The 20,355-nt window shown below is 30.2% G+C and overlaps 2 protein-coding genes across 3 annotated transcripts; one reads left to right on the top strand and one right to left on the bottom strand.

Moving 5' to 3' along the window:
- Positions 1–5,962: 5,962 nt before the first annotated feature.
- Positions 5,963–7,345, top strand: LOC125860465 (probable methyltransferase At1g29790). Its single transcript, XM_049540428.1, has one exon. The coding sequence runs from the start codon at positions 5,963–5,965 to the stop codon at positions 7,343–7,345; it is 1,383 nt and encodes a 460-aa protein (XP_049396385.1).
- An 8,029-nt stretch (positions 7,346–15,374) lies between these two features.
- Positions 15,375–17,142, bottom strand: LOC125860399 (heat stress transcription factor B-2a-like). 2 transcript variants are annotated; one of them, XM_049540348.1, is made up of 3 exons: positions 16,886–17,142; positions 16,532–16,804; positions 15,375–16,452 (listed from the first exon to the last, which is right to left on the bottom strand). In XM_049540348.1, the coding sequence occupies exons 2-3, from the start codon at positions 16,781–16,783 to the stop codon at positions 15,727–15,729; spliced, it is 978 nt and encodes a 325-aa protein (XP_049396305.1). In that variant the 5' UTR covers positions 16,784–16,804; positions 16,886–17,142; the 3' UTR covers positions 15,375–15,726. The 2 variants fall into 2 exon arrangements, with proteins under 2 accessions (XP_049396305.1, XP_049396306.1); XM_049540349.1 differs by having other exon boundaries at positions 16,532–16,796.
- Positions 17,143–20,355: the final 3,213 nt, after the last annotated feature.

Raw genomic sequence — 20,355 nt, 5'->3', positions numbered from 1 at the left:
TCATTAGTCATTATGTAAAACATAGTCTTTAATCATTATCTCCATTTCCCCTTTTCAGAATGAAATCACTGCATTTAGCCTCTAATCAAATATCCATGTTTTTCATGAATGTATCAAATTCACAACCTATGATGCATGATTGTCGTTATTTGAGCTAAGGGTCTTTTGAAAACAATAACTTTACTTCCATTATGTTGGTATAAGGTTGTATACACTTCTAGTTCCTTTCTCGAACCTTACTTACTTGTGGGAACACATTGGATATGTTGTTGATACAGTATAGATTAATTAAAATTTTGTAAAAAGTGGTTTTATTTTTGTCTTTAAGAGGTGTTTGACCTATTCATAGTAAATGTGGTTATAGGGATTATGATTGTTTATTACTTGTGACAGAAAGTCGAAAACATTAAAAAGAAACGGCGATTATTTAATACTACTATATGTATAGTATCATAGAGGTGAGTTTAGAGTGTGGTATACTGTTTTCTAGTCAACAAAACATAATTGGGGTAGTTGGAGTAACATAGATGAAGAGGCATTTAAGAATATAAAGCAAATAATCAAACAAATTAACAACACTGAAGTAAGGCTATACAGTCAATTTCACCATGTTGATTCCTTAAATTATTCAAAAGTGAAGAAAATCACTACTAAAAAATCACTATTTTTCTATTGAAAAATGTCCGGTGACTATTTTCATCGTTTTTTCGATTGAATCGGCATTTCATTTATGTGAGAGTTTGTTTCTCACTATGCATTTTTCTAGTGAACTGATTCAGTAGAAAATGAGTTACAAGGCCATGATTATTGGTCTATGTATGTGTTAAGAGTAATGTGGCTGTGTATCTTACTTAAGTTGAAAATGTATATAAGTCAAAGAAAGTGGTAAAGGAAAAGTGATAAAGAAGGGGTATTACTAATATTATTGTTGGATAAGTGTGTCTTATCATTCAACTAGGTAATGTTGCCCGTGCTAAGCACGGGTACGGGCCCAATAATATAAATGGTATGTTTTGGGGCTAATAATGGAGATTTTGAAGCGATTGTTTGTGTGGATAAAGGAATAAGTTTTTTTATCACAAATTTGTACTTTCTTTGACGCTATTCAAGGCACAATAAGACTACCCACATACAACATTTTTGAAATATTTTATGTTGTCAATTATCATGATTTATAGTATTTTTACGATAGATTCACTTAAAGAATGAGTGGAATTTTTTGTATTTTTTTTTCAAAACATATTTTATGTTGTCAATTATCATGATTTATAGTATTTTTACGCTTTTTTTAAATATAAAAAACCCAAAAAAAAAATAAGACAAATAAATTAAAATGGACCCAATATATGTTATTTTTGTTGTCTCAATTTATGTTACACAAATAAAATTTGGAGAGTCATCCAAATTTTATTTTTTTTTTAAAAAATGTTTTAAATTATTAATTATTGTGATTTATAATATTTTGATGTAACTTTCAAATAACCAACATTACTGGTCACTTTGTCCTAATTTATGTGATATGGATAAAATTACAAAATTAACCCTTTTAAAATGTCTTTCAGATATTTTAAGTTGTTAATTATTATTATTTATAATACTTTTTTGGTAATTTTAAAATGATATGTGTTATTTTTTCTGTCCCAATATATGTGAGCCTGAAAGAATTCTGAGAGTGAACCTATTTTATTATATAGCTTTTAAATATTTTAAATTGGTAATTATTGTAATTTTTAATATTTTTTAAGTCATTTGTAAATGATATATGTTGCTTCCTTTGTCCCATTTTATATAGTATAAATAAAATTCCCGAAACCAACTAAATTTTTAATATATTTTTTAAAATATTTTAAATTATTAATTATTGCGATTTATAATATTAAAAAAAAAGTACAAAACTTGTATCAGCCTAAAAAATGACCACGATAATTCGAAGCCTACAGAAAGCAATATGGTTGTACGTAATTTTTAAATACTTAATATATATTACTCCACTTGTCTCAATGTATGTAGCATTGATAAAATTTCAAGATTCAATCAAATGTTGTTAATTGTTAACATTTATAATACATTTTACGTAGTTTTCAATAATTTCACATTAAACAATACATATTACTACTTTTGTCTCATTTTATGTGACATTGATAGATTAATTTTAAGAATCAGTCAATTTATTTTTTCTGTTTTTTTAATAAATATTTTAAGTGGTCAAAATCACGATTTATTGTATTTTATACATAATTTTTAACGATAGATTAATTTCAAGAATTAATCGAATTTTTTTATATGTATTTATTTTTGAAATATTTTATGTTGTCAATTATCATGATTTATAGTATTTTTACGCAATTTTTAAATATAAAAAAAAATTAAGACAAATAAATTAAAATGGACGCAATATATGTTATTTTTGTTGTCTCAATTTATGTGACACAAATGAAATTTGAAGAGTCATCCAAATTTGCATTTAAAAAAAAAATGTTCTAAGTTATTAATTATTGTGATTTATAATATTTTTATGTAACTTTCAAATAACTTACATTGCTGGTCACTTTGTCCTAATTTATGTGATATGGATAAACTTACAAAATTAACCCTTTTAAAATGTCTTTCAGATATTTTAAGTTGTTAATTATTATTATTTATAATACTTTTTTGGTAATTTTGAAATGATATATGTTATTTTTTTTGTCCCAATATATGTGACCCGAATAGAATTTTGAGAGTCAACCTATTTTATTATATATCTTTTAAATATTAAATATTTTAAGTCATTTGTAAATGATTTATTATATTATATTATTATATATTATATTATATTATATACATATTATATTTATTTCTACTATATAATAAAAGGGAGTTTATTATGATATTATATATACTCCCTTTTATTATATAGTAGAAAAATAAATATATATTATATATATTATATAGTAGAAAAAATGATTTATTATATTATATATTATATAGGGAGTTTATGATGGGACACATAGAATGTCCCATCATAAACTCCCTCTTATATAATAGTAGAATTACAAAATTAACCCTTTTAAAATGTCTTTAAGATATTTTAAGTTGTTAATTATTATTATTTATAATACTTTTTCGGTAATTTTAAAATGATATATGTTGTTTTTTCTGTTCCAATATATGTGATCCAGATAGAATTTTGAGAGTGAACCTATTTTATTATATATCCTTTAAATATGAAATATTTTAAGTCATTTGTAAATGATTTATTATATTATATTATTATATATATTATATAAACTCCCTTATAGTAGAAAAATAAATATATATTATATAGTAGAAAAAATGATTTATTATATTATATATTATATATTATATGGGGAGTTTATGATTGGACATTACAATGTCCCATCATAAACTCCCTCTTATATAATAGTAGAATATACACAAGTTGTGTCCTATTTATAGCTATTGACTGCTCTAGGCCTTAGCCATTTTCTCCTACTCACTATCACAAATTAGCTGTCGTGATTTTAGAAAACAATTATATCAAATTATTTGTCAGTTTTAGAAATTAAACATATAATTAATTGTTATTTTTTCATTTTATTCTTAATAAAAATGGTTCTTGAGGACTACAAACACCTCAAAAAAAAGTAAATATTTAACCTCTAGTCCATATTAAGTGAATTGTTAAGACTCTTTCCATAGTTCAAAATAAGTGAACTATTCAAAGTTAGAGAAATTTTATGACTTTTCTATATTTACCCTTCATTTTAATGAGATTCTTAACTACTTTACATTTTTTTAGTATAATATATAGTTTGAGGATAATCATAAGAGTAATAGTATGTCTTTAAATATTTTCCTGAAGGAATATCTCATACCCAAATAATTCACTTAATATTTACTAGATAGAGTATATCAAAAGACATAATGAGAGAAAAACAATCAAATTTAATTTATGGGAAAATTATGCGCTTAAGCAAACTTGTATTACTTAATTAGTCATCATAGCTATAGTTTGCTACCTGTATCGGAGAGAGAAGCTGAGTTGGGATGAGGGAATTGTTTCTATACTTTTCTCAAATACCACTCGCGACTAACATTAACCATTAATTGTGTTCTAACTTCGAGTTTGTATAATTAGCCACGTTTTGTATAATTCACCACATTTGTATAATTCGCAACTAACAATTCTTCGTTTGATTTGTATTTGTATACGATGGTTTGTATTTGTATATGACGATTTCCTTTGGTTTTTTAGTTTTATCACCATATACTTTCAATCTTTTTGTGTATAAATTTTTAAAGTTTATATAAACTTGTAGTTTTTAAATTTTGTATAACATAATTTATATAACTATTTAAAGTTCATATGTTTATATTTGTATTAATTCGTTATTTCGAGTTTTATCATATTTGTAGAAATTCCAGACTTTATATTACTCAATTATACAAAAACACGCTAATTATATAAACGTACCAGCGAATTATACAAACAAGATGCGAATTATACAAATTATTGTCCTCTCTCGATCGCCTCTCTCCTCCTCTCCCAATCTCGCTCGCCTCTCTCTATCTCGCTCGCCAGATATACAAATACATATGGATACCAGTTACATATTTACAATTATCTAACCGATATACATATACAATTCACATCTCTCCCTCTCGCTCACCACTCTCCTCCCTATAACATATAGCTACAAATCGTAATTAGCAAACTATAGCTATGGAGCGTGATTAAGCTATTTTTGAGTGGCTATATGCGAAAGTTCCTCTTAATTTACTCCCCCTATTTCATTTAATTTGTAATCATGGGTTGAACTAATGAGTCATATACAAGCCCATATGCTATGCTAATTCTTTGGGCTTAGAAAATACTCCATGAAGGCTAAAGTCCATCTTATAAGCTTAAAAATCTACTTTAGCTACCAGTAGTGACCAACTTAATTCTAATTGCAAAAATTAATTGTCCTTTGACATTTTGACAGTATTATAGAATAGTTGCCAACAAACCAACAAAAAAATAAATCTTGTGTGTCAATTTTTCTAAATAGGAATATCTCAGTATAGCAAACAAATTAAAATTCCTATCTACTGAAGCACTAGTTTAGGGAAGCAAATGAAGTTGTCAACAAGTTAGCTTCCTTAAGTCACTCCCAAAGTTGGTCTCCATAAATAAATTATGTACACCTTTGAGCCATCTACAAGAATCAATTCTTGGGATTCACGCCGGAAAATCCTATATTGGGGTAAAATGGTTCCTAACAAAGGTAATTTCATACCCAGAAAGACTCAGACTTGAGACCTCTGATTAAGGAACCTGAAGAATGAATTCTATTCCTACACTACTTATAGGTTTTTTGTTTTTGGGAGACATTCCACCTCTATTAGTACAAGATGGACCTCATTTAATGTTGTGTATATGCCAAGACACATGTAATCACTCTTTATCTTCTTCTTTTTTTTGGTTGTGATTGTATTTAGGACGAATAAATTGATAACTTCTTAAAAAAAAAATTTATGTAGACACACACATGATAAAATGTTCTTATTAAACACTTTTTTAAATTTTGGAAAAACTTATATGCCTGTTCTCAACTGTCAATAATGTAGATAATAGCAAAAAAAATATCACCCCTTTGATTATACACATCAAGGTCAAATTGAACATGGCCCAGCTAGTATGCTTCCAGTTCACGATTTTCCAGCTCTTAACTTCATTTTAACAAATTAACCCCAAAAAGTTAAACAACTTTTTGGGTTCTATCACACTTATATATTTTCATAATCCCTTTCTCCCAAAAAATATTGAACAATTGACAACGAAGTTCGTAACTAATTTCAATTTTTTCGAGTAGCATCTTGATTTTCTTGTATGGATGCTATTCTCTATAGGAATTTTTTCGAACTATATATATCATAACATTTTGAATTATTTTATAATACATAGTTCTGTTTTTGGTTTAATTGTTAGTCATTGAGGATGGGGAATAAGCCTTATAATTTGAATTTTCGAAAATGTAGATTAGTAAGGATTATGAGTTCATTTCAACTTCTGCTAGGGGGGCTTGTTATATTTGTAAGTCTTTCGACTTTATTTAGCTTCTATTCTGTTGGATTTTTCATGCATAATGAAGATATATGTCGCCATTTCTATGGCGTGTATGATGGTTTTGACATTAGATCATTATCTGCTCGTGTTGATGAAGTTCTTAATAAGATGGAAACTCTACAAGACAAGCTAGAATTGATAGTAAAGCAGATGGACAAAGCTAAAGTTGACGAGTTGTCTAGTAGCAACATTTCGAGATTGGAGTACAAGAGATTGTTAGAAGAAGATGTGATTAGGCCTCTGTCTTCCGCGCAAATTGCCCTTAGGCAAATTAGGTTGCCAAGAGTTGAAGGAATTGGAAGTGTTAAAGAAGATCCTTTGATTAATACGTTTGTGATTGAGGAGATCAGGAAGTATATAACACCTAAGGTGAATAGAAATGGAAATGTTAATGTCTATGGTACACCGATGATTTATAACACGATAGGGCATGCGTGTGTTTTGATGAAGAAAGAGTTGGAAGAATATATGGATTACGAAATTGGATCATATTGTAAAGATGATTGGAATTTGGCTCAAAAGCTAATGTTAAATGGTTGTGATCCTTTGCCTAGGAGGAGATGTTTGGCGAGGGCATCTAAGCTTTATAAGAAGCCTTACCCTATTGACAAGTCCCTTTGGACAATCCCAGATGGTAGAAATATTCGATGGAGCAATTACAAGTGCAGGAATTTCGAGTGTTTATTGAGAAAGAACTCGAAAAAAGGGTTTGAAATGGACAAGGAAAAGGTAAAATGGGTAACAAACTCCTCTGTTCCTGTGGATTTCTTGATCAAAGATGTTTTGGGAATTAAGGCAGGGGAGATCAGAATTGGGCTTGATTATGGCGTTGGGACGGGGACTTTTGCTGCAAGAATGAGAGAACATAATGTGACAATCATCTCAACTGCCATGAATCTCGAGTCTCCATTCAGCGAGACAATAGCACTAAGGGGTCTCGTGCCGTTATACGTGACATTGAACCAACGTCTACCTTTTTTTGATAACACGATGGATTTGATCCATACGATAGGACTAATGGATGGTTGGATTGATCTGCAGCTATTGGATTTCATCCTTTTTGATTGGGATCGCGTTTTAAGACCAGGAGGATTGTTATGGATCGATCGATTCTTTTGTAATAGGAGGGATATTGATGACTTCATGTACATGTTCTTGCAATTCAGATACAAAAAACACAAGTGGGCTATTTCTCCCAAGTCTAAAGATGAAGTTTATTTTTCTGCATTGTTGGAGAAACCTCAAAGATCTTGATGATTATTATTAGTAAATTATAAGCATTTACATCCATCTTTTATTGTGTAAACTCTGAAGGTTTGTTTTATGTTCAAATTAATTACTTTGGTCTCCATGCTGGGAAAATGCATAATTCACATATGTTCAACTCTGAAGTCTAGTATAAAATGTTTAAGACTTGTGAACTGTGGTCCTCTATTGTGAATTGTGATGGCATTTGATTAATGCAGGGCTAAATTATGCATTATACTAATAGAAACTCGGGTAATTCGCAATCGTTATTCTTTAGGTACACATCAAATAAATTTGCTCTTCTTTGTAACCCACACTGGCTAAATATGCAAATCTGATGTAACAAGCTCAATTAATTACTCCCCTGTCCCAATTTATGTGACTTACTTTCCTTTTTAGTCAGTCCCAAAAAGAATGACACACTTATATATTAAGTAACAATTTAACTATAAAATGTCTATTTTACCCTTAATGAAATGATTTACAGCTACACAAATTTCTATCATTCATTTTGGATCACAAATTTTAAAAGTCTTCCTTTCTTTCTTAAATTCCGTACCGAGTCAAACTACCTCACATAAAATAAAACAAAAGAAGTATAAAATATCACATGCCTCACATAAAATGAAACAAAAGTAGTATAAAATATCACATGATGCACGGTGCACTAACTCAGTCATCCTTATTGGGTAGCATTGAACAAGACAAAACTAAATATGCCTACTCTATCTTCTCTCCACTTCACTTGTGAAATTACAATAGGTATGTCGCTATATTTGTTGGAAAAAATGTCACATCTAAGTTTTCTACTTTAAATGAACTTGAATTCTTAATCAAAACTATAAATGTTATGCTCCTATTGAATAATATTACTCTCTTTGTTCTTATTTATGTGATGATATGATATTTAATTAATTACAAAGTTTAAAACAATAGGAAGATGCTTTAAAATAAGTTGTTTAAAATAAGTTATAAATATTAATGTAATTAATTAGTATTATATTAAAAATAATTAAAAGTTAAAGATGCCATTATTTTATGAATCGAATAAAAACATATCGCGTAATTAAGATAAAAAGTATGCTAATATACGTACAAATTAGTCACCTTACCGGACAAAATTAATGAATCCTGCTAGCTATTCAAACACATGAACACTATCTCTTTCCAAGGATCTGAAATCACTAATCTATAACAACTTATTGTGTTAAAAGTATTCAAAATATGTTATTTAATCATTTTGTGTATCATTTTATTTGTATATACGATATATTTTTCGACAAAAGATGTCCAGTTGGACACCCTGACAACCATATAGCTACGCCATTGATCCCACGTGAGACGTTAGGCATACAAGATCTCTTTACACTATGATTTTGAGCCAAATTTAATAAGGACAATACTTCTCTATTCAATAATAGTTATCAATTATTGACTTGACATAAGGATTCAAAAGCACTAAATGATACGGATAATTTTACCAAAACACTTTTATTTAATATAAGTCATTTAAACATTGAAAAATCAATAGTATTTAATAACAAAGATAAAATAGATATAAAATAATAAATTATTTATTGATTTTATAAAGTGAACAAATATTACTAAACATTCCAAATAGTACAGAGGATAAGTAAAAATGAACAGAGAGCATCAAAATCACTTATCAATCCCAATATCCATCTCTTTTCAGAAATAGGTCAGTCCCAGAGGTTTTAAATGAATATATTTGGTTGGATTTTGAGTGATTAATTTAATTAATCATTTTTAACTAATTCATAGTTACCATTTACCATGTATCATATGCAAAACAAATAAAATAAAATAAATGGGCTCACCCTAAATTAATTAACTAAATAATAGTCTTTCAATTAATTATGTGTTTAACTATATTATAATAAACAATCTAGCAAATGAACGTTAATGTTAAATGGCTAAATAACACATTAATAATAGCTACAGACCTACATACTTTGGAAATAATAATTAAACAAAAGAATAAACAATTAAACAAACAAAGAATAAATAATTAACAAATAGTAATAAATAATTAAGAAAATATTACTAATAATTAAGAAAGAGTAATTAAACAAAGAAAACATAGGCACTGCCATTTATAAAATGAAAACGAAAAAAAAAAATTGTATTTCCAATGTTAACAAAAAGGACTAAATTTTCAATAATCGAGACAAACAAGTAAATAAATATTTATATAAGCCTAATATTTCCCTCGTATAGCATACTCAATTAAATTACATCGATCATAACAATCGTTAAGCCTAATTCATTGTTGAAACTTTATATATAACACACTTAAGGGGTCGTTTGGTAGGGAGTATTAGAAGAAATAGTCCATGTATTATGTATGGTATTATTTAGTACTATTTGGTAGGAATTTTGATCCATGCATAACTAATTCATGAATTAGTTATACAACATACATGGTATTATATGATGTATTACTAATACCTCTCATTTGGTGGTATTAGTAATACATAGGTTTTAATACCATGGGATTCTCTATGTAAAGTCAAAAATATCCCTCAAATTCTTTTAATCATTTTATTTATTTTCTTGATTTTATATTTTATATTTATATTAGTAAATTTATTTAAATAATTTAGCTTACAAAATTTATTATTTTAGAAGAGTTGTTTATTGCTCAAAAGATTATTCAACTTTGAGAATTTATCAAGTAAAGTCACATTGAACTTTGTTTTGTGTCGATAAACTCACTCAACTTAGATATTTCTATCAATAAATCACTCAATTAAATTTAACTTCAAATATAGGATAATTAGGCCAAAGAAATTATTTTGTATGTAATAAAATTATGGACCCAACTGTAACATCCCGACTTTTCAAAACGTCTAAATTAACTTGTATCTTCGTGGAAAGACAAGGAGGGTGAGTAATAAATTAAAAATGATGTGTTATGTGATATTTTAAGTGTTCAAGTGTTGTATCTCAAGTTTTGAAGTTAGGTAAGTGGCAAAATAAAAGTTGGCAAAAGTTACCGTAAATTTTTTTTTAAAGATCTGTCTGAAATTTGAGTCAAATGTCTCAGACGTTTTCTCCCATTCTATTAAGAGTTATGGTCCCTGCAAGCTATCAAATCGAAGGTCTACGAGTCTAGTTTCCAACGCATCAAACCGTTCGTTCATACGACTTCAGAATAGAGAGATATTTACATTTTCATGGGACTGCGCAAGCAGGCACGTGAGGTGGGGCCCTAAGTCGGTGGAATGTTACATATATCTACTCCTTCGACATTTTTCTTCATTTTTAAGCTAAAAACCAGAGAAATTAGAAAAACTCATTTCTAGGATCAAGTGAAGTATATATTTTCTCGACTTAAGTCCTTGACAAAAGTTGTTCTACGCGTTGGGCTCATCATCGTGGTATAATTTGTTTTATCAATTGCGTAGCATATCACACTTTAGTGTTGGGACAGCAGGGGTTTGAATATATTTGAAGGTTTTGAGGTGAATTACGAACCTAAGATCGAGGTAAGATCCTTCTTTCATCGACTTTAGTTTTTATAAGCAGCAAACATCAATTTGCGATGGAAATACATATCTTTTATCATATTGTCAGGGTATCTTTTATTTTTGTGTGTTGATTATGGTCCTACCTTGTTATAGTATCGAGGGAATTATGAGTTAAAGTCGTTAGGCCACGTGAATTTAGCGAAAAAGGTATGTTAAGGCTATTCTCTTCCTATGGCATGTTTCCTTAATGCTTAGGAGCAATGTAATTGAGTTGTTATCGTTTTTATACTTGTAGCCATTATTGTTGATTGTTGGCTGCTCGAGTGCACATAATCCTCTCTTATAGAGATTCTTATTCAGTAGTAGCATTCGTATGTTGGACACAACTTAGAGGCTATTTGTATAGGTTACCTATAACTAAATTGCTCATTTTAGCTGTTGGATTGTTATTGTTGCCTTTGGGCTATTGTGGTTAGCTGCAGGAATGTGATCTATGTCTAGCAGGGTTATGTTCTGCCTACAGGGCTATATGGATGCCTAAAACGGCTATGAGTTGCCTACGGGGCTATATTGATGCCTAGAAGGGCTATGAGTTGCCTACAGGGATATATATTGACGCCTAAGAAGGTTATATGCTTCCTACAGGACCATGTCGTTGCCTAAGAGGGCTATGAGTTGTCTATAAGCTATGTTGATGCCTAAGAGGGCTATGTGACTGCCTGCGGGGCTAGGAGACTACCGATAGGGGTATACAGGCTGATTGGCACCTTCTGGGCTTATGGGGGCCTGAGTAGGTGGTCTTGTGTGCTGTTTGTACCTGCCGAGCTTGTGGGGGCTTGGTTAGGTTGTTGTTTTATTATTTTTGATAAATTTAAATTTAGAAGCAGGTCAGTACAATTATTTTATCCTTAACTTATTTATCAGATTATTCCAGTATATCAGGATACCTCATCATAGTTTATTACCTTTCATACTCTGTACATTATTTTGTACTGACGCCCCATTGTCTTGGGGGAGCTGCATTCATGCATGCAGGTCCTGACAGACGACCGAATAGACCTCCTTATCAGCAGGATTGACTTTTATCCGGTTGGTCAGCCCCTTTCCTCCGGAGCTGCCAGAATTGGGAGGTTTGTTACCTTTTGTTGTATATATTCTCATGGGTAGGCTGGGGCCCTGTCCCACCAATCTTTACTACTCTTAGAGGCTTGCAGACTAGTGTATGGGGTTTATAGCTATGTTATGGCCATGCTGGCTGTCCCACTAATCTTTACTACTCTTAGAGGCTTACAGACTAGTGTGTGGGGTTTATAGCTATGTTATGGTCATGCTGGCCTATGTTGGTTTGCTGAAACTTATAAGTTGTTTGATGTATTGTACTGATATTTACCTGCTTTTAGTTTTGGTATAGATATCATGGTGGCCTCGACGGCCCAATTAGGACTTCTTCTGTGCTAATTGGCTATTTATTTATATGATTTCATGGGAGTAGTTATTTCCTTTATAGATCAGTTGACAGGGACCTTGCAGGCCGAGGGCTTAATTTTAAGCCAAGATATACTTATTTGTTTTCTTGACTGTTTGTGGCTGCCATGCACTACTAGCAAATGGTTCAGCAGGGTCAGCTCGAGCCTGAGTTCTGGCATTAGGAGCCAGTTGCGCCCTTGAATCTGGGGCGTGACACCAACGAAGAAATTAATTATTTAGATTAAGAAGGACTCAAATGTTAAAGTGGAATTTCTAATTAACTCGGAATTCCATCTATTATTTTTTTTATAACTAGGGTTGTAAATAGGATAAACTGAGAAATAAAATAATGGATTGTCTATAACACACTATAACATGTATCATAAAATGAACCAAAACAGAAAACATCCTCAGTGTTCCTGAATTTTTTCGAACAACACTGTAATTATAGCAACACGTCATTTATGAAAAGAAAAAAAAACAAAGTAATAACATTATTTAATTTCAAAGCAATTGAATTTTGATAATCCGAGCTCTAAAAATTTAGTAATAAGAAAAAAATAATATTTTCCTATAGTTATCTATCTCGGTTCAATTAAATAAAATAGAAAATTCTATAGCAATTCAAGGGTATAATTGGTAGTTAACTTTTGTAAAAGTTTTAATCCAAACCCAAAATTAAGTGGGAAGCAATGAACCAAACACTTGATAAAAATAACCTCTGCATTACTAATCCTTGTATTACTAATACATGCATTACTAATCCCTGCATTATAATACTTTGTACCAAACGATAGTGCCGGCAAAATGAACCCATATTTTGGTAACCCACCCAATCCGTCCATATTTTAATGGATTGGGTGAGTGACTTTTTACATGGGTAAAATATGGGTTGATACCCATATTCAATCCATAAAAATATGGGTAAAATATGGATTAGCCAAATGAGTTAAGCTTCTAACTTTTATTCACTCAAAATTCATCATATCACTAAAAAAATTGTAACTTCTCTTTCTTTTTATGTTCTTCTATAGAACTAATTATTTTTCTCTATAATTGAAAAGGTGAAGTCTATGGCCCTCCCGAAATATATATTTGAAATGTACATTTCTTTTGTTAATTATAATTATGTTTTTATATTTATTTAATTTTATATTGGATAATAAATAATAGTGTAAAATAAGCAAATCATGTATTAGTATTGACATTGCTTAAGCCTTAAAGTGCATTAAGCATGTTTTAGTCCTAATGCGACTATTCATTTACTTTGAAATTAAAAATATTTTCCCCTTGTTATTACATAAACTTATTTTATATTGAAAAGTTGGGATTTTTTTTTATTATTATTATGATAAACTAAATGAAGCATTTTCAACATTTTTCATCTAAAAAAAACTAAGATATTTTCTCCATGTTAAATTCTTAAGTAGAGTACTATTTACTCATGAAAATATGGATAAAATATGAGTAAACTAGTATTTTACCGAATCCATTTTTTCCCATATCAAATATGAACGGATTAAATTATTATTTATTTTATGTTGACCCATTTTCAACCTGCCCAAATTTGATCCAATTCGCTCATTTGCCACCACTAAACACACTAAATAAATGATAATAGTAGAATAGTACTATAGGTTACAAAAAATCTTCTTTAAGTTACATGACAGACTTGTATTCCATTCATTTAATAGATAAATTACCAAAAAAGGTCACGAAAGGACATTCACCATTCACATTCGAATTTATAACAACTAAAATACATTTTTCCTTTCTTCTTTAATAGGCATTTGGCCATGAATTCGAAGTTATAACAACTTATACATTTTTCCTTTTTCCTTTAAAATAGGCATTTGGATATGAGATAAATGATATTCGATATATGTTCTCTAGGTTCAATAATAGTAGTTGTTCAATTTTAAAAGACGTAATGATCTAATGAACTCTTATACTTGTATGTTTTTGTATTCTAAACTTTTCTACTCAATACTTTGTCAATTCGACCCTAAAACTTATTAAAACATAATATTTGAAAGCCCTCTGACCATTGACCAAACCTATATGGCATAAATATTGTTGAGTTGGAAAAATATGTGAATACACTCGCTTTCAAGCACGTACGTGAATACACTATATTATATTTAAAAATATTATTTTTTTCATTAACCCTCTCCCACCCCCACCCCCACCCCACCCTAATTTCTCTTCTTCTTCGGTATTGTTCCCACCCTTAAACCTAAAGTTTCTTCTATTTCTTCAATAAAATCACCCACCATACCTATTCTTTTTTTTCCTTCAAAATCACCCGTCATACATTTTCTTTTTCTTCTTCTTCAACTCACTCTCCTCTTTGCAACAAATCAAAACCCCACCCTTAATATTTTTTTCAGCCCCCATTTTTCTAAATTTTTAGTGTTTTTTTTTATTTTAAAAGTTGAAACCATTGTTTGTGTTAATTAATTCAAAAAAGAGGTATGATATTGATTAACGTAAAGGGCTAATGGTGGGTATTGAAAACTTGAAAAATTCATTAATAAGCTTGAGAAACCTTGAAGAACAACAAATGGGTTTGTGAAATTAATTTAAATTTGTGATTGGGGCTAGTTGAATTTGTGTTAGTGAACTTGTAGTTGAAATTTCAAGTGAAATAAAGAAGAATTTCATCTATTTGACATTGAATTTATGCTCAAATTGTGAGCATATATGTAGATTTCAGAATGTGACCATTTAAAAATTTCCAGAAATTTTAAAAAAATATATTTAATTTCTTATGTGTCATTGAAAAATGAAATGAAACTACACGTGTAAGAGGTTGGATTATACATATACTAATCTGATGAGAAAATAGTTTAAAATATAGTATTTTAACGAATTTAAGAGTTTAGTTGATAAAGTATTTAGTAGAAAGGTTCAAAATACAAACGCGTACAAAGTATAAGAATCAATTAGATTATTTTGCCACTTAAAAAATCAAATGATAATTTACTCCTTCATACTATTTTACCCTTATGTGTTACAGCAAGTCCAAGTCTTAAATAAATTCCCTTCTCGTTGGGTTTCAGTTGCTAACATAAAAATTATCTCAAAGAAACTATTTTGATCAACTTTTTTCTTTGTAGTGGCAAAATTACAAAAGGATCCAAGGATATAAACGTACTTTGCTTGCACAATTTTCTCAAAAAGTTGTCCGCCCGTCAGCTCTTTCAAAAGAGAGCAGTGGAAAACGATTAATTATTTACTGCTACAAAAGAAAGTAGTAGTAGTTTGCAACAAAATAAATCAAGAAGGATCTCAACCAAAGAAACTTCTTCAAGATTAGTAATAATCCCTAAGTCCCCCTCCCCACATAATTATCACCTCTTTCGATTTTGATCAGCTAATATAATCTCTAATATAATCTAATTAAGGTTCATCACATCAACAAAACTATCAATTACAAGTTCTTTGATTTCGTCCACCGCAATGTACCAGCCACGATCTCTCATCACTTTCACCGTTACTTTCCTGATCAGACGCTTCTGATTTAACATCAGTTGTTCCAGGTTGCTGCAGCTGTAAATCCTGAGCATGATAAGTCCTTGCTTCTTCCCCTTCCCTAACACGCTTCATGCCTATCGAGAAACCGAATAATCTCGCCTCCGGTTCCTCCAGGCTCTCGCCGTCCTCTACCGCCTTCACCTGTGATTCAGCTAAGTACTGTTCCGTCCGTAACAGATCCAGTGGCCTCAACCCCGGCGAACTACTCTCCGCCGATTGATTACCGCTGCTGGAAGGCTGTGCGTAATTAGACATCATACCGTATATATTGCCGCAGAGCTTCTTCATACTGTTCAACTCTTTGTTGAGCTGTAAATTCTCCAATCTTAACCGTTCGTTTTCTCCTAAAAGCTCCGCTGTGCTCCCTGCAGATGAGTTTGATGATATAACTTGCTCTTCACAGGAATCCGAGGTAGATACCGTCACCGGAGGTTGAGCAGGCGGAGGTGGTGGCGGGGGTGGAGCAGCCACAATCGCCACCGCTGTTGTAGCAGCGGAAGGAGTAGCAATCGCTGTCACAACCTTTCTACGCTGGATATCAATTAACTGACCTCTTTCACCTCTCCGGAAGCTGTCGTTTGCGAATTCCCATCGATCAGGTACGACTTTCCGAAATCCCTGCATAACCGAAGAAAAGCTTAAATTAATCCATATCCCTCAGGTCTAATCTTAGGATTTCAGATAAAAAGGAACTTACATAGGTGTTGAGCTGCCTAACGAAGCTAGAAAAATTATTATGTTTAAAATATTTAGGAAGCAAATCTTTAGCAAACTCCGACGGATTCCACACGATGAAAGTAGATCCGTCTTCATTCCAAGAGATCACGTCGTCAATAGACTGATCCTCGATGAGCTGGTAGGTCTTTGTTAAAAACGGTGTCGGCACGGACCTCTGCGTTTCACCAGCCGTCGTCTCTCCTCTGTTCCGGTCTATTGGCTGTGGAGTCATATCTTCTTATCACCTGAAAAACTAATCAAGTCCGTGTTGAATTCAACTCATCAAAAACCATTTTCCAGCTAATATAATAATAGTAACACCAAAACTACGTACTTTAGTGAAGATCGATGATTCTATTCTCGCAGATCTGGAGCCAAAACTACAGAGAGTTCCCAGAAAGACGACCGTCGGAATTTTCGGTGATTCTAGAAGTTTCCGGCGCCACATAGAGGTGAGAGGGTGTGGGGTGGGTAGGAACAAGGAGAGATGGGAAGATAATTGGAAAATTCGAGAAGGAAGAAATAGAGATAAGGGGAAAATATTATAAAAGAAAAAAGCGAGAGTAAAAAGAAAGTAGCAAAAGCTACATTATATTAAAAATAGAACTAAAGTAGTAGACAAACGTATTGCCTTTCGTGAAGCTTCTTTTTGATGACAGGCTCTACGCGCCCACAGATGAATAAGCGATGTATTTGGGCTACTCCAATTTATTTTAAACAAAAAATAGAGTAAACAATATTTATTTATTTTAACATTTTGGTCCATACGAATTGGTTTGGTAACGAAACTACTCGCACCGCTATTGTTTCATTTTACTTGATCCTAATATCAAAATTTACTATAGCAAATAAAGATGTTTTTTTTTTCTTACTAGCTTTAGTATTAAATAATTATATAAATAGTCAAATTTAGAATTTTAAAACTGAATAAAAAACATTTCTAATTAAAATTTTATTAATATGCAATTGGCCAAACACATATACAGCTCCTCTAACTTGTCCGCATTTTTCATTTTGACACTTTATCTTAGCCTTGTTCCATTTAATCCTTAAATTCCATTTTTTATGTATCATTTTAACACAAAATACTATTTTTATGATTTCTTTGTTCAATTGCAACTTCTTATTTCAAATCGACATGTGTCAGCTAATTTTAGTTAAAAAATTAAAAATTAACAAAAAATAATTCTTTTTAAAAAATAATAATTTCTTTTTAAGAGTATTATGTATTTTTGTGTGAAAACTAACCGACGAAATTGTGTTCGTTTTTTTTCTTTAAAATCACCGACAACCTAACAAAGTCAATCGAGTTTTAATATTGTTTAGTAGTGTTATTAGCAATGAACAAGAGTCTTTTTTTAGTAGTGTTATTAACAAAGTCAGTCAAATCTTTTTGAAGATGAGTTTTTTTATTCGTATTGATTTATATTAAAAATTAAAAGTGAGTATTTGCGTTAAATTTAGATTGCCTAGATGATAAGAAAAAATAAATAAGTAGTGTTATTTAATTTAATTGAATGTTTAAGAAAAAAAATCAAAGAACTTTCGTCAATTTATTTTCATGCAAAAATACAGAGAAATCTCAAAAAATAATATTATTGTTTGAAAAATTTTATGTTCATTCGCGAATGTTTAATTTTTTTACGAAAATTAACAGGCACACGTATATTTTTTTAAAATAAGAAATTACAATTGAAGAACATAAATAAAAACAAATCATAAAAATTAGTATAAGTGTTTAAATGGTAGTATGGTACAGAAAAAATAGAGTTTAAGGGTTAAAATGGAACAACGCTGAGTTAGAGTGTCAAAATGAAAAATGAGGGCAAGTTTGAGGGGCTGTTTGGCCTATGCAATTCATGTATCATGTATGCACATAATCGAAGACTCATGTGAACGCTGGACTCTTTACAGACCTAGGTCACTTTATGTATAAAAGTAATTAAGTCAAATCTCTATAGTAAAAGATTTAGTGCAAAATATAGAAGGATAAAGACTTGATGTGAGAAGATATTTTTGAATGATCATATATGATTAGAAAAGTCATACAATGAATAATATGACATAACTGAAATCTTAATGAATTAAGTCAAACATATATAATGATTCGTTGATCTATTCATTATCAACCTGCTCACCTAAAAAAATAAGAGTAAATTAGTCACTCGATATTATTATTATTTTTTAAATTTATTTGGCTTCAACCTGTTTAGTAAATAAAGTTGAAAGCAGTAGATAAATTTATTTGAAAAAATTGTGTTGTTTTTACAGAACAAATACACTTTTAGTTATTTAATGGTAGTAGCCACAGTATTTCTCAGTACTAAAAAGATTTTAGAGTTGGGTTACATCCAACTTTTATTTCAATCGCATGAGTACCTATTCTATAAACAATTTGTGATGTCAATATGTCTAGTTATTTAACTTTATATAAATTTAAATAGTGTTTATTATTTTGTGTCTATCTAATATTAAAAGACATAATTATCAACTTAAACTATATTAAATTAATGTGTTCATGTATTACGCGGATAGTAGAGATTTGATGGGTTTGGCATGATCCATATAACTACTAACTGAAACTATGCTGCAACAACACATTTATGTATTACGTCGGTTTGGCATGATCTATATAAAAAAAAATTGGAGGGGAAATTATCTTTGGCATGAAGTAACATATGCCAGCGCACTTGTTTATTTTTGAAGAAAATAAGTTTGTATGATGGAAGTTGTGTTTGCCAGCTACGTGTGTGTCCTGTGCTATTTTTGGTAACGCAAAATAGGACGAAATACTGGGAATTTGGACTATTTTGGCCTGGCCTAATCAACTTGCAACTCAATTATATTTTATCGGACGCTCTATTTTCATCGCCTCGATTTAAGTGATATTCGCTTCACTTATTTGCACTCTTGTTTCTTCTGCTTCTACATTTGTATCTGTATTACATAGATATGATTAAAATTGTATTTTCGTATTACATAGATATGATTAAAACTATATTTTTGAGAATTTTAATCATGTATAATTACTATAAATGAGTTTGTTAGATTTGAAACACTTTTAAAAGCTTATACGTCTTTTCAAAACACTATTTAGAAAATACATTTGTAGCACTTTTTAAAAACCTATAAATATTTTTAAATTAATTAATTTTTTCACCAAAAGTTTATTTTAAAATTTTGATTAAACAAGTTGTTATAAGTACTTTTAAATGTTTAGTGAAATATTAAGTTGTTTAAAGATATTTTTAAAATTAATTAATCAAGTATTAATTGTTTCTTAACATAAATATTATTTTTATAAGAAAAGGCTCATAAAATTAGCCATTTTACAGGCCCCATGTAATTAATTACAAAATAAATGATCCAGAATTCCAACCGTACTATTTAGAATTTCAAAATCCCTTCTCCAAAGAAAAGAATATAGAATTTCAAATTGCTGAATTTTTTTTCAAGTGTAAAACTTGACACATAATTATTTTATAAGAAAAGGCTCATCATTTTTTTATAAAAAATTTACAGAAATCCCACCTTTTTGTTTACTTATTACCATTATCCCCTATAAGTTTTACAAATTTTCAAAATTCATTTTCGCGCATCAGATTAATGTATCAACGCTTATATTATTGTATCTCGCGCATCAGCTTAATGTATCAGAGCTATATAAGTGCTGATACATGCGCGAAATACAATAACATAAGCGTTGATACATTAATCTGATGCACGAGATACAATAATATAAGCGTTGATACATTAATCTGATGCGCGAGATACAATAATATAAGCGCTGATACACTAATTTGA

The sequence above is a fragment of the Solanum stenotomum genome, chromosome 3 (genome assembly GCF_019186545.1).
Source record: "Solanum stenotomum isolate F172 chromosome 3, ASM1918654v1, whole genome shotgun sequence".
Lineage (NCBI taxonomy): Eukaryota > Viridiplantae > Streptophyta > Magnoliopsida > Solanales > Solanaceae > Solanum > Solanum stenotomum.
The sequence above is the reverse complement of the archived record's forward strand: the minus strand, read 5'-3'. Positions and strand labels throughout refer to the sequence as shown.

Excerpts from the sequence above, each read along its gene's own strand:
- LOC125860399 (XM_049540348.1), bottom strand. The coding sequence starts at position 16,783 with ATGACTCCACAGCCAATAGACCGGAACAGAGGAGAGACGACGGCTGGT. Across the intron at positions 16,453-16,531 it reads TTAGGCAGCTCAACACCTAT|GGATTTCGGAAAGTCGTACC; the intron begins GTAAGTTCCTTT and ends TCGGTTATGCAG.
- LOC125860465 (XM_049540428.1), top strand. The coding sequence starts at position 5,963 with ATGGGGAATAAGCCTTATAATTTGAATTTTCGAAAATGTAGATTAGTA.